This window comes from Pezoporus occidentalis, unplaced genomic scaffold (assembly GCF_034315485.1).
Source record: "Pezoporus occidentalis ecotype Australia unplaced genomic scaffold, CSIRO_AGI_Poc_V1 ctg1349, whole genome shotgun sequence".
Lineage (NCBI taxonomy): Eukaryota > Metazoa > Chordata > Aves > Psittaciformes > Psittacidae > Pezoporus > Pezoporus occidentalis.
Window position 1 is genome coordinate 564 of NW_026913156.1, and position 13,026 is coordinate 13,589.

General features: G+C 60.2%; 1 protein-coding gene across 1 annotated transcript; it reads right to left on the minus strand.

The window, feature by feature from the left end:
- Positions 1-451: 451 nt before the first annotated feature.
- On the minus strand, positions 452-12,744 carry LOC134158801 (branched-chain-amino-acid aminotransferase, mitochondrial-like). Its single transcript, XM_062609105.1, has 6 exons — positions 12,709-12,744; positions 10,488-10,556; positions 8,132-8,332; positions 5,590-5,700; positions 3,488-3,607; positions 452-632 (listed from the first exon to the last, which is right to left on the minus strand). The coding sequence occupies exons 1-6, from the start codon at positions 12,742-12,744 to the stop codon at positions 465-467; spliced, it is 705 nt and encodes a 234-aa protein (XP_062465089.1). The 3' UTR covers positions 452-464.
- Positions 12,745-13,026: the final 282 nt, after the last annotated feature.

Here is a 13,026-nt window from a genome sequence, read left to right on the forward strand (position 1 = left end):
ACACCCCCCCATTCACACACCCCCCATTCATTCCCCCCCATTCACCCCCCCATTCACTCCCCCCCATTCATTCCCCCCCCATTCACCCACCCCCCATTCATTCCCCCCCATTCACCCCCCCACCCCCCCATTCCCACCCCCCATTCATTCCCCCCCCATTCACACCCCCACCCCCCCATTCCCACCCCCCATTCATTCCCCCCCCATTCACCCACCCCCATTCATTCCCCCCCCATTCACCCCCCCATTCACCCACCCCCATTCATTCCCCCCCATTCATTCCCCCCCATTCACCCCCCCACCCCCCCATTCACCCACCTCCCATTCATTCCCCCCCATTCATTCCCCCCCATTCAACCCCCCCATTCATCCCCCCAATTCACACACCCCCCATTGCCCCCCCCCATTCACCCACCCCCCATTCACCCCCCCCACCCCCCCCCCTCCCCCCCCCGTTCCCACGCTCACCCCGCCACCTTGCAGTTCCCCGCCCCCCCCGGCCACGCCCGGCAGTGCCCGGGGTCCGCCAGGAGCCGCACGGGGCTCAGCGCCCCCCCCCCAAAGTAGGGCCCGGCGGGGCTGAGCACGGCGAACAACAGCGCCTGCGCGGGAGGGGAAACCCCCAGCGCCGCCTGCGGGGGGCGCCGCCGCCACATGGAACAGCCGGAACCGGGGGGGGGGACAGAGAGAGAGAGACACGTGTGCATACATGTACATACATACATACATGTGCTTACATACACACATGTACATACATGTACATACATGTACTTACATACATACATGTACATACGTGTACTTACATACATACATGTACATACATGTGCTTACATGGACATACATGGACATACATACATACATGTGCTTACATACATACATGTACATACATGGACTTACATACATACATGTACATACATGTACATACATGTGCTTACATACATACATGTACATACATGTGCTTACATGGACATACATGGACATACATACATACATGTGCTTACATACATACATGTACATACATGGACTTACATACATACATGTACATACATGTACATACATGTGCTTACATACATACGTGTACTTACATACATACATGTACATACATGTACATACATGTGCTTACATACATACGTGTACTTACATACATACATGTACATACATGGACTTACATACATACATGTACATACATGTACCTACATACATACATGTACATACATGTGCTTACATACATACATGTACATACGTGTGCTTACATGGACATACATGTACATACATACATACATGTACATACATGTGCATACATACATACATGTACATACATGTACTTACATGTGCTTACATACATACATGTACATACATGTACATACATACATGTACATACGTGTGCTTACATGCATACATGTACATACGTGTACTTACATACATACACGTACATACATGTACATACGTGTACTTACATGTACTTACATACATACATGTACATACGTGTACATAGATGTACTTACATACATACATGTACATATGTGTACTTACATACATACGTGTACATACATGGACTTACATGTACATACATGTACATACATACATGTACATACATGTGCTTACATACATACATGTACATACATGTGCTTACATACATACATGTACATACGGGTACTTACATACATACATGCAATACGTGTACATACATACATACATACATGTACATACATACATGTACATACATGTACTTACATACATACATGTACATACATGTACTTACATGAACTTACATACATACATGTACATACATGTACATACGTGTACTTACATACATACATGTAAATACGTGTGCTTACATACATGTACATACATGGACTTACATACATACATACATGTACTTACATGTACTTACATACATGTACTTACATGTACATACATACACTTACATGTACTTACATACATACATGTACTTACATGTACATACATGTACATACATACATACATGTAAATACATGTGCTTACATACATACATGTACATACATGTACATACATACACACATGTACATACATGTACATACATACACATACATACATACATACATGTACATACATGTACATACATACACACATGTACATACATGTACATACATACACGTACATACATACATGTACATACATGTACATACATACACACACACACACACACGGACCCCATAACCCTCCATAACCCTGACCCCATGGACCTCATATCCCCTCCATAGCCCTTCTCCATACCCCCCCATAACCCCACATAGCCCTGCCCCATAGTCCCCCATAGAGTCCCATAACCCCCCATAACCCTGCTCCATGGCCCCCATCACCCCCATAGCCCCCCCACATCCCCGCCCCATGGCCCCCATCACCCCCCATAGCCCCCCCATAGCCCTGCCCCATGGCCCCCATCATCCCCCATATCCCCGCCCCACATCCCCACCCCATGGCCCCCATCACCCCCATAACCCTGCCCCATAGCCCTGCCCCATGGCCCCCATCATCCCCCATAACCCTGCCCCACAGCCCTGCCCCATGGCCCCCATCACCCCCCATAGCCCCCCCCATAGCCCTGCCCCATGGCCCCCATCACCCCCCATAACCCCACCCCACATCCCCGCCCCACGGCCCCCATCACCCCCCATAACCCTGCCCCATAGCCCTGCCCCATGGCCCCCATCACCCCCCATAGCCCCGCCCCACATCCCCGCCCCACGGCCCCCATCACCCCCCATAGCCCCCCCATAGCCCTGCCCCATGGCCCCCATCACCCCCATAGCCCCCCCATAGCCCTGCCCCATGGCCCACATCATCCCCATAACCCTGCCCCATAGCCCTGCCCCATGGCCCCCATCACCCCCCATAGCCCCGCCCCACATCCCCGCCCCACGGCCCCCATCACCCCCCATAGCCCCCCCATAGCCCTGCCTCATGGCCCCCATCACCCCCCATAACCCTGCCCCACATCCCCACCACATGGTCCCCATCACCCCCATAACCCTGCCCCATAGCCCTGCCCCATGGCCCCCATCACCCCCCATAACCCTGCCCCATAGCCCTGCCCCATGGCCCCCATAACCCCCCATAGACCCCCCCATAGCCCTGCCCCATGGCCCCCATCACCCCCCATAACCCCCCCCACAGCCCTGCCCCATGGCCCCCATCACCCCCATAACCCCACCCCATAGCCCTACCCCATGGCCCCCATCACCCCCCATAGCCCCCCCCATAGCCCTGCCCCATGGCCCCCATAACCCCCCATAGACCCCCCACATCCCCGCCCCATGGCCCCCATCACCCCCCATAGCCCCCCCCAGCCCTGCCCCATGGCCCCCATCATCCCCCATATCCCCGCCCCACATCCCCACCCCATGGCCCCCATCACCCCCATAACCCTGCCCCATAGCCCTGCCCCATGGCCCCCATCACCCCCCATATCCCCGCCCCACATCCCCGCCCCACGGCCCCCCCCCACCTCTGTTCCCAGCATCACGGGCCGGATGTAGAGGCTGGCGCCGCCCCCCCGCGGGACCCACTCGCGCTCGACCCGCACGAGCGCCCGGATGCACTCCAGGAGCTCCCCCCGGTCAAAGGCCTGCGGGGGGGCAGGGGGCACTTGGGGGGCAGGGGGCACTTGAGGGTCACTTGGGGGGTCAGAGGGCACTTGGGGGGTCAGAGGGCACTTGGGGGTCAGGGGGCATTTGGGGGGCAGGGGGCACTTGGGGGGCAGGAAGCACTTGAGGGTCACTTGGGGGGTCAGAGGGCACTTGGGGGGCAAGGGGCAGTTGGGGTGCACGTGGGGGGCAGGGGGCACTTGGGGGGCAGGGGGCCACTTGGGGGGCTCGGGGGGGCAGGAGGCACTTGAGGGTCACTTGAGGGGTCAGAGGGCACTTGGGGGGCAGGGGGCACTTGGGGGGCAGGGGGCACTTGAGGGTCACTTGGGGGGTCAGAGGGCACTTGGGGGGCAGGGGGCACTTGACAGGCCCATGGGGGGCAGGGGCACTTGGGGGGCAGGGGGCACTTGGGGGGCAGGGGGCACTTGAGGGTCACTTGGGGGGTCAGAGGGCACTTGGGGGGCAGGGGGCACTTGGGGGGCACGTGGGGGGCAGGGGGCACTTGGGGGGCAGGGGGCACTTGAGGGTCACTTGAGGGGGTCAGAGGGCACTTGGGGGGCAGGGGGCACTTGGGGGGCAGGATGCACTTGAGGGTCACTTGGGGGGCAGGGGGCACTTGGGGGGCAGGAGGCACTTGGGGGGCAGGAGGCACTTGGCGGGCACGTGGGGGGCAGGGGGCACTTGAGGGTCACTTGGGGGGTCAGAGGGCACTTGGGGGGCAGGGGGCACTTGGGGGGCAGGAGGCACGTGTGGGTGTACGTGGACAGGGTGCACATGGGGGGCACGTGGGGTGCAGGGGGCACGTGAGGGGGCACAGGGCAAGCAGGGCTCACTTGGGGGGCAGGGGGCACTTGGGGGGCAGGGGGCACATGGGGAACATGTGGGGGGCAGGAGGCACTTGAGGGTCACTTGGGGGGCAGGGGGCATGTAGGGAGCAGGGAGCACGTGGGGCTCACTTAGGGGGCAGGAGGCACTTGAGGGTCACTTAGGGGGCAGGGGGCACGTGGAGGGCACTTGGGGGGCAGGAGGCACGTGAGGGTCACTTGTGGGGCAGGGGTCACTTGAGGGTCAAAGGGCAGGTGGGGGTCATGTGGGGGGGCAGGGGCCACTCAAGGGTCAAAGGTCACGTGAGGGTCAAGGAGCAATTGGGGGAGGGGCAGGGGTGAGGTTTGGGGAGAGGAAGGGTCAGGTGAGGGGTCAGGTGTGTGTGGGGGTCACGTGGGGGGGTCAGGTGGGGGGGTTCACGTGTCAGGGGTCGGGGGGGGTCAGGGGTCAGGTGGGGGGTCAGGGGTCAGGTGGGGGGGTCACGTGTCAGGGGTCAGGTAAGGGGGGGTCAGAGGTCAGGTGAGGGGGTTCAGGTGTCAGGGGTCAGGTGAGGGGGGTCACGTGAGGGGGGTCGGGGGTCAGGTGAGGGGGGTCAGAGGTCAGGTGGGGGGGGTCAGGTGAGGGGGTTCAGGTGTCAGGTGAGGAGGGTCACGTGAGGGGGGTCGGGGGTCAGGTGGGGGGGTTCATGTGTCAGGTGTTAGGTGGAGATCACGTGTCAGGGGTCGGGGGGGTCAGGGGTCAGGTGGGGGGGTCAGGTGAGGGGGTTCAGGTGTCAGGGGTCAGGTGAGGGGGGTCACGTGAGGGGGGTCGGGGGTCAGGTGGGGGGGTTCATGTGTCAGGGGTTAGGTGGGGGGGGGTCAGGGGTCAAGTGGAGGGGGAGTCAGGTGTCAGGGGGGGTCAGGGGTCAGGTGTCAGGGAGGTCAGGGGTCAGGTGGAGGGGGGGTCAGGGGTCAGGTGGAGGGGGGGTCAGGTGGAGGGGGGGGTGAGGTGTCAGGGGTCAGGTGGAGGGGGGTCAGGGGTCAGGTGGAGGGGGGGGTCAGGGGTCAGGTGGAGCAGGGGGTCAGGTGTCAGGGGGGTCAGGTGGAGGGGGGGGTCAGAGGTCAGGTGTGGGGGGGGTCAGGGGTCAGAGGTCACGCACGGGCAGGCAGAGGCGCCGGGCCGAGCGCTCCATGCGCTCCAGGTGCAGCTCCGGGCGGAAGAGGCGCACGCGGCCGTCGGCCCCATGGAAAGCCTTGAGCCCCTCGAAGAGCTGGGGGGCACGGGGGGGGTCAGTGGGGGCTATGGGGCTGTGTGGGCTATGGGGTGTTTCGGGGTCTGTGGGGCTATGGGGGGTATGGGGTTTTTGGGGGCTATGGGGGGTGTGGGGCTATGGGGGGTATGGGGCTGTGGGGGATATGGGGGCTATGGGGGGTATGGGTTGTTTGGGGTGTATGGGGATGTGGGGGGTGTGGGGCTGTGGGGGGTGTGGGGCTATGGGGTGTTTGGGGGATATGGGGTGTTTGGGGGATATGGGGGGTGTGGGGCTATGGGGGGTATGGGTTGTTTGGGGGGTATGGGGCTATGGGGGGTGTGGGGCTGTGGGGGGTATGGGGCTATGGGGTGTTTGGGGGGTATGGGGTGTTTGGGGGATATGGGGGGTGTGGGGCTATGAGGGTATGGGGCTATGGGGGGTGTGGGGCTGTGGTGGGTATGGGGCTATGGGGTGTTTGGGGGATATGGGGCTGTGGGGGCTATGTGGTGTTTGGGGGGTATGGGGGTATGGCGGGTCTATGGGGGGTGTGGGGCTATGGGGGGTATGGGGCTATGGGGGCTGTGGGGGTCTATGGGGCTGTGGGGGCTATGGGGCTATGGGGGTCTATGGGGGGCTATGGGGGCTGTGGGGGGTATGGGGCTATGGGGTGTTTGGGGGGCTATGGGGCCTATGGGGGGTATGGGGTGTTTGGGGGTCTGTGGGACTATGGGGGCTATGGGGGGTATGGGGCTATGGGGTGTTTGGGTTGTATGGGGCTATGGGGGGTATGGGGGTCTATGGGGGGTATGGGGCTATGGGGGGTAGGGGGTGTTTGGGGGTCTATGGGGGCTATGGGGTCTACGGGGTTCATGCAGTCTATGGGATTTATGAATCTATGGCGTCCATGGGTTCTGTGAGGGTCTATGGGGATCTAGGGGGTCTACGGGGGTCTGGGGGTCTATGGAGGTCTATGGGGTCTATGAGGGTCTATGGTGTCCATGGGGTCTGTGGAGTCTATGGGGATCTATGGGTTCTATGGGGTCAATGGGTTTAAGGGGGACTATGGGGTCTATAGGGTGTAAGGGCTACATTGGGTCTACGGGGGTCAATGGGGACTATGGCGTGTCTATAAAGTGTCTATGGGGGCTATGTGGGGTTAGCCCCATAGGCTGGTCTCTATGGTCTGTATGGTCTCTATGGGTCTCTCTATGGGTCTCTATGGTCTCTCTATGGTCTCTATGGGTCTCTATGGGTCTCTGGGTATCTCTGGTCTCTCTATGGGTCCCTATGGTCTCTCTATGGGTTTCTCTGGTCTCTCTATGGGTCTCTATGGGTCTCTATGAGTCTCTATGGGTCTCTCTCTGGGTCTCTATGGATCTCTCTGGGTCTCTCTCTGTGGTCTCTATGGGTCTTTGTGGTCTCTCTGGTCTCTCTATGGATTTCTATGGGTCTCTTTATGGTCTCTATGGGTCTCTATGGGTCTCTATGGGTCTCTCTGGTCTCTCTATGTGTCTCTATGGGTCTCTCTCTGGGTCTCTCTGGTCTCTCTGGGTCTCTATGGGTCTCTCTATGGTCTCTATGGGTCTCTCTGGGTCTCTCTGGGTCTCTATGGGTCTCTATGGGTCTCTATGGATCTCTATGTGTTTCTATGGGAATCTCTGGGTCTCTATGTGTCTCTATGTGTCTCTATGTGTCTCTATGTGTCTCTATGTGTCTCTATGTGTCTCTATGTGTCTCTATGGGTCTCTATGGGTCTCTATGTGTCTCTATGTGTCTCTATGTGTCTCTATGGGTCTCTATGTGTCTCTATGGGTCTCTATGGGTCTCTATGGGTCTCTATGGGTCTCTATGGGTCCCTATGTGTCTCTATGTGTCTCTATGGGTCTCTATGTGTCTCTATGTGTCTCTATGTGTCTCTATGGGTCTCTATGTGTCTCTATGTGTCTCTATGTGTCTCTATGTGTCTCTATGTGTCTCTATGGGTCTCTATGTGTCTCTATGGGTCTCTGTGTGTCTCTATGGGTCTCTATGGGTCTCTATGGGTCCCTATGTGTCTCTATGTGTCTCTATGGGTCTCTATGGGTCTCTATGGGTCTCTATGTGTCTCTATGGGTCTCTATGTGTCTCTATGGGTCTCTATGGGTCTCTATGTGTCTCTATGTGTCTCTATGTGTCTCTATGTGTCTCTATGGGTCTCTATGGGTCTCTATGGGTCCCTATGGGTCTCTATGTGTCTCTATGTGTCTCTATGTGTCTCTATGTGTCTCTATGTGTCTCTATGGGTCTCTATGTGTCTCTATGTGTCCCTATGGGTCTCTATGTGTCTCTATGTGTCTCTATGTGTCTCTATGTGTCTCTATGGGTCTCTATGGGTCTCTATGGGTCTCTATGTGTCTCTCTGGGTCTCTCCGGGTCTCTGTGGTCCCTGCGGCTCTCCCCGTGCTCTCACCGCGATGCCGTAGTGCAGCCCGCAGGCCGCCGGGTGCAGGTTCAGGTCCCGCAGGGGCCGGATGCGGGGGGGGGCCCAGCCCCGGGCCCGGCTCCACTCGACCCACAGCATGTGGGGGGTGAAGCTGCGGCCGAAGGGGCCCGGGGCGCCCCCAGGCGGGGCCGGTGCCCCCTCCGCCAGCTCCACCTGCAGCTCGGCCGCCTGGGGGGGGCAGGGACCCCACATTGACCCACTGACCCCACACTGACCCCTCCGTGACCCCACATTGACCCCTCTGTGACCCCACATTGACCCACTGACCCCACATTGACCCACTGAACCCTCATTGACCCCTCCGTGACCGCACATTGACCCACTGACCCCTCATTGACCCCTCCGTGACCCCACATTGACCCACTGACCCCACATTGACCCCTCTTGTGACCCCACATTGACCCACTGACCCCACATTGACCCCTCCGTGACCCCACATTGACCCACTGACCCCACATTGACCCCTCCGTGACCCCACATTGACCCACTGACCCCACATTGATCCCTCCGTGACCCCACATTGACCCACTGACCCCACATTGACCCCTCCGTGACCCCACATTGCCCCCACTAACCCCACATTGATCCCTCTGTGACCCCACATTGACCCCACTGACCCCACATTGACCCACTGACCCCACATTGACCCCACTGACCCCACATTGACCCACTGACCCCACATTGACCCCTCCGTGACCCCACACTGACCCACTGACCCCACATTGACCCACTGACCCCACATTGACCCCTCCGTGACCCCACATTGACCCACTGACCCCACATTGACCCCGCAGGGACCCCACACTGACCCACTGACCCCACATTGACCCCTCTGTGACCCCACATTGACCCCTCCGTGACCTCACATTGACCCACTGACCCCACATTGACCCCTCTGTGACCCCACATTGACCCACTGACCCCACATTGACCCCTCCGTGACCCCACATTGACCCACTGACCCCACATTGACCCCTCCGTGACCCCACATTGACCCACTGACCCCACATTGAACCCAGGGACCCCTCCATGACCCCAGTGACCCCATATTGACCCCAGGGACCCCTCCATGACCCCAGTGACCCCACATTGACCCACTGACCCCACATTGACCCACTGAACCCACATCGACCCCTCCGTGCCCCCACATTGACCCACTGACCCCACATTGACCCCTCTGTGACCCCACATTGACCCCAATGACCTCACATTGACCCCACTGACCCCACATTGACCCACTGACCCCACATTGACCCCTCCATGACCCCACATTGACCCATCCGTGACCTCACATTGACCCCTCTGTGACCCCACATTGACCCCTCCGTGACCCCACATTGACCCACTGACCCCACATTGACCCACTGACCCTACATTGACCCCTCTGTGACCCCACATTGACCCCACTGACCCCACATTGACCCCAGGGACCCCTCCATGACCCCAGTGACCCCTCCTTGACCCACTGACCCCACATTGACCCCAGGGACCCCACATTGACCCCTCCATGACCCCACATTGACCCCTCTGTGACCACACATTGACCCCACTGACCCCACATTGACCCCTCTGTGACCCCACATTGACCCCACTGACCCTACATTGACCCACTGACACCACATTGACCCACTGACCCCACATTGACCCCAGGGAACCCACATTGACCCCTCTGTGACCCCACATTGACCCCAGGGACCCCACATTGACCCCTCCGTGACCTCACATTGACCCACTGACCCCACATTGACCCCTCCGTGACCCCACATTGACCCACTGACCCCACATTGACCCCACTGACCCCACATTGACCCACTGAACCCACATTGACCCCTCCGTGACCCCACATTGACCCCACTAACCCTTCATTGACCCCAAAGAGCCCACATTGACCCCAATGACCCCTCCTTGACCCACTGACCCCACATTGACCCCTCCGTGACCCCATACTGACCCCACTGACCCCACATTGACCCCAGGGACCCCTCCATGACCCCAGTGACACCTCCTTGACCCCACTGACCCCACATTGACCCCTCCGTGACCCCATACTGACCCCACATTGACCCCAGGGACCCCTCCATGACCCCAGTGACACCTCCTTGACCCCAATGACCCCTCCTTGACCCCAATGACCCCACATTGACCCCAATGACCCCTCCTGAACCCCAAAGACCCCACATTGACCCGAGTGACCCCTCCTTGACCCCAATGTCCCCAATGCCCCCACATTGACCCCAATGACCCCACATTGACCCAGTTCCCATCCCCCCCATCCCATCCCCCCCCCATCCCCCCCCATCCCCCCCCTCCCCTCCCCCCTCACCCTGAACACGTGGCTCACGCTCCTGCGGGGGGGGCTCAGGAGCCGCACCAGGAGCTGGGGGGGGAGGGGAGGGGAGGGTCAATCATTACCACGTGACCGGGAGCGGCTTCGGGGGGGGGAGGGGACTCCCGGGCCCCGCCCCCTTTCTCCCTCCTCCCCCCCCGGGTCCGGACTTTGCCCCCCCCCAACCGCCATTGCCTGAGGCTGCGGAGAGACGGGAAGGGGGCAATGGGGGGGAATGGGGGCAATGGGGGGGAATAGGGGCAATGGGGGGAATGGGGCAATGGGGGGAATGGGGCAATGGGGGGGAATGGGGGCAATGGGGGGGAATAGGGGCAATGGGGGGAATGGGGCAATGGGGGGGAATGGGGGCAATGGGGGGGAATAGGGGCAATGGGGGGAATGGGGCAATGGGGGGAATAGGGGGAAATTGGGGGTCAATGGTGGCAATGGGGGGAAATGGGGCAATGGGGGAATGGGAGCAATGGGGGGGGATGGGAGCAATGGGGTGATGGGGGGTAATGGGGGGGATGGGGGGTAATGGGGGGATGGGGGGAATGGGGGGGAATGGGGCAATGGGGGGAATGCGGGGGAATGGGGCAATGGGGGGCAATGGGGGGGAATGGGGCAATGGGGGGGAATGAGGGGTATGGGGGGAATGGGGCAATGGAGCAATGGGGGCAATGGGGGGGAATGGGGGCAATGGGGGGAAATGAGGGGTATGGGGGGGAATGGGCGCAATGGGGGGGAATGGGGCAATGGGGGGAATGCGGGGGAATGGGGCAATGGGGGCAATGGGGGGAATGGGGCAATGGGGGGAATGAGGGGTATGGGGGGGAATGGGGCTTATGGGGGGGAATGGGTATGGGGATAATGGGGGCAATGGGGGGGAATGAGGGGTATGGGGGGGAATGGGTATGGGGGCAATGGGGGGGAATGGGGGTATGGGGGTATTGGGGGAATGGGTATGGGGGCAATGGGGGGGAATGGGGGGTATGGGGGTATTGGGGGAATGGGTATGGGGGTAATGGGGACAATGGGGGGAATGGGGTGTATGGGGGAAATGAGAATGGGGTATTGGGGGCAATGGGGGTATCAGGGATAATGGGAATGGGGCAATGGGAGTAATGGGGGGAATGGACAATGGGGGTAATGGGTTTTGGGGGGAATGGGGGCAATTGGGGGTAATGAGGGCAATGAGGGGTAATGGGATAATGGGGGGAATGGGGGCAATGGGGGGGAATTGGGCAATGGGGGCAATAGGAGGAATGGGGGGGAATGGGGCAATGGGGGTAATGGGCAAAGGGGGGGAATGGGGCAATGGGGGTAGGTAATGGGAGCAATGGACGTAATAGGGGGTAATGGGGTTCTATTGGGGTGATGGGGCAATGGGGGGGAGTGGGGTCAATAAACGCACTGGGGGGGCAATGAGGGGCAATGGAAGCACTTGGGGGGGCAATGGGGACATTGGGGGTGATGGGGCAATGTGAGCACTGGGGTTCAATGGGAGTAATGGGGGGCAATGGGGAGATATGGGGGGCAATGGGGTTCAACGGGAGTAATGGGGGGGCAATGGGAGCACTGGGGGCAATGGGAGTAATGGGGGCAATGGTGAGCACTGGGGGGCAATGGGGAGATATGGGGGCACTGGGGGGGCAATGGGAGCACTGGGGGCAACGGGAGTAATGGGGGGGAGATATGGGGGGCAATGGGAGCACTGGAGGGGCAATGGGGAGATATGGGGGACTGGGGGGGGCAATGGGAGCACTGGGGGCAATGGGGAGATGGGGAGCACTGGGGGGTCAATGGGGTTCAATGGGAGTAATGGGGGGCAATGGGGAGCCATAGGGGACAATGGGGTAGCAATGGGGAGATATGGGAAGCACTGGGGGGCAATGGGAGCACTGGGGGCAATGGGGAGATATGGGGGGCAATGGGGTTCAATGGGAGTAATGGGGGCAATGGTGAGCACTGGGGGCAATGGGGAGATATGGGGGCACTGGGGGGTCAATGGGGAGTTATGGGGGGCAATGGGGTTCAATGGGGATCAATGGGGGGGCAATGGGGATCAATGGGGGGGCAATGGGGATCAATGGGGATCAATGGGGTTCAATGGGGATCAATGGGGTTCAATGGGAGGCGCGGGGGGGGGGGGGCAGGGGTCGCGCTGGCCCCGCCCCCCGCGGCTGTTCCCGCTCCGTTCCCTCCCCCCCCCCCTCACCGCTCCGCGGCCCCGGCCCCGCAGCGCCGCCGCCATCGCTCCTTGGCCACGCCCCCCCGGCCCGCTGCGGCAGCCAATGGGAGCGCGGCGCGCCACCCCGCCCCCGCCCGCAGCCAATCAGAGCCGCGCTTCCGCCACACGCCCCTCGGACAGGGCCCCCCGGGGCCACCGCAGCCAATGAGGAGAGGGAGGGGGCGGGGACAGAGGGGGGGAAGCCCCGTTGCCAGACAATAAAGGACGCTCCCGCCTTTGGTGCTCATTTGCATACAGGCCACGCCCCTCAAATGGCCACGCCCCAGAGACCCCGTCATTGACACC

Bases quoted from the DNA above. Each gene is read 5' to 3' on its own strand.
- LOC134158801 (XM_062609105.1), bottom strand. From the start codon at position 12,744: ATGGCGGCGGCGCTGCGGGGCCGGGGCCGCGGAGCG. The intron at 5,701-8,131 runs GTGAGAGCACGG...CGTGCCCCCCAG, and splicing joins GGCTGCACTACGGCATCGCG to CTCTTCGAGGGGCTCAAGGC. The intron at 3,608-5,589 runs GTGCGTGACCTC...GCCCCCCCGCAG, and splicing joins CCCGGCGCCTCTGCCTGCCC to GCCTTTGACCGGGGGGAGCT.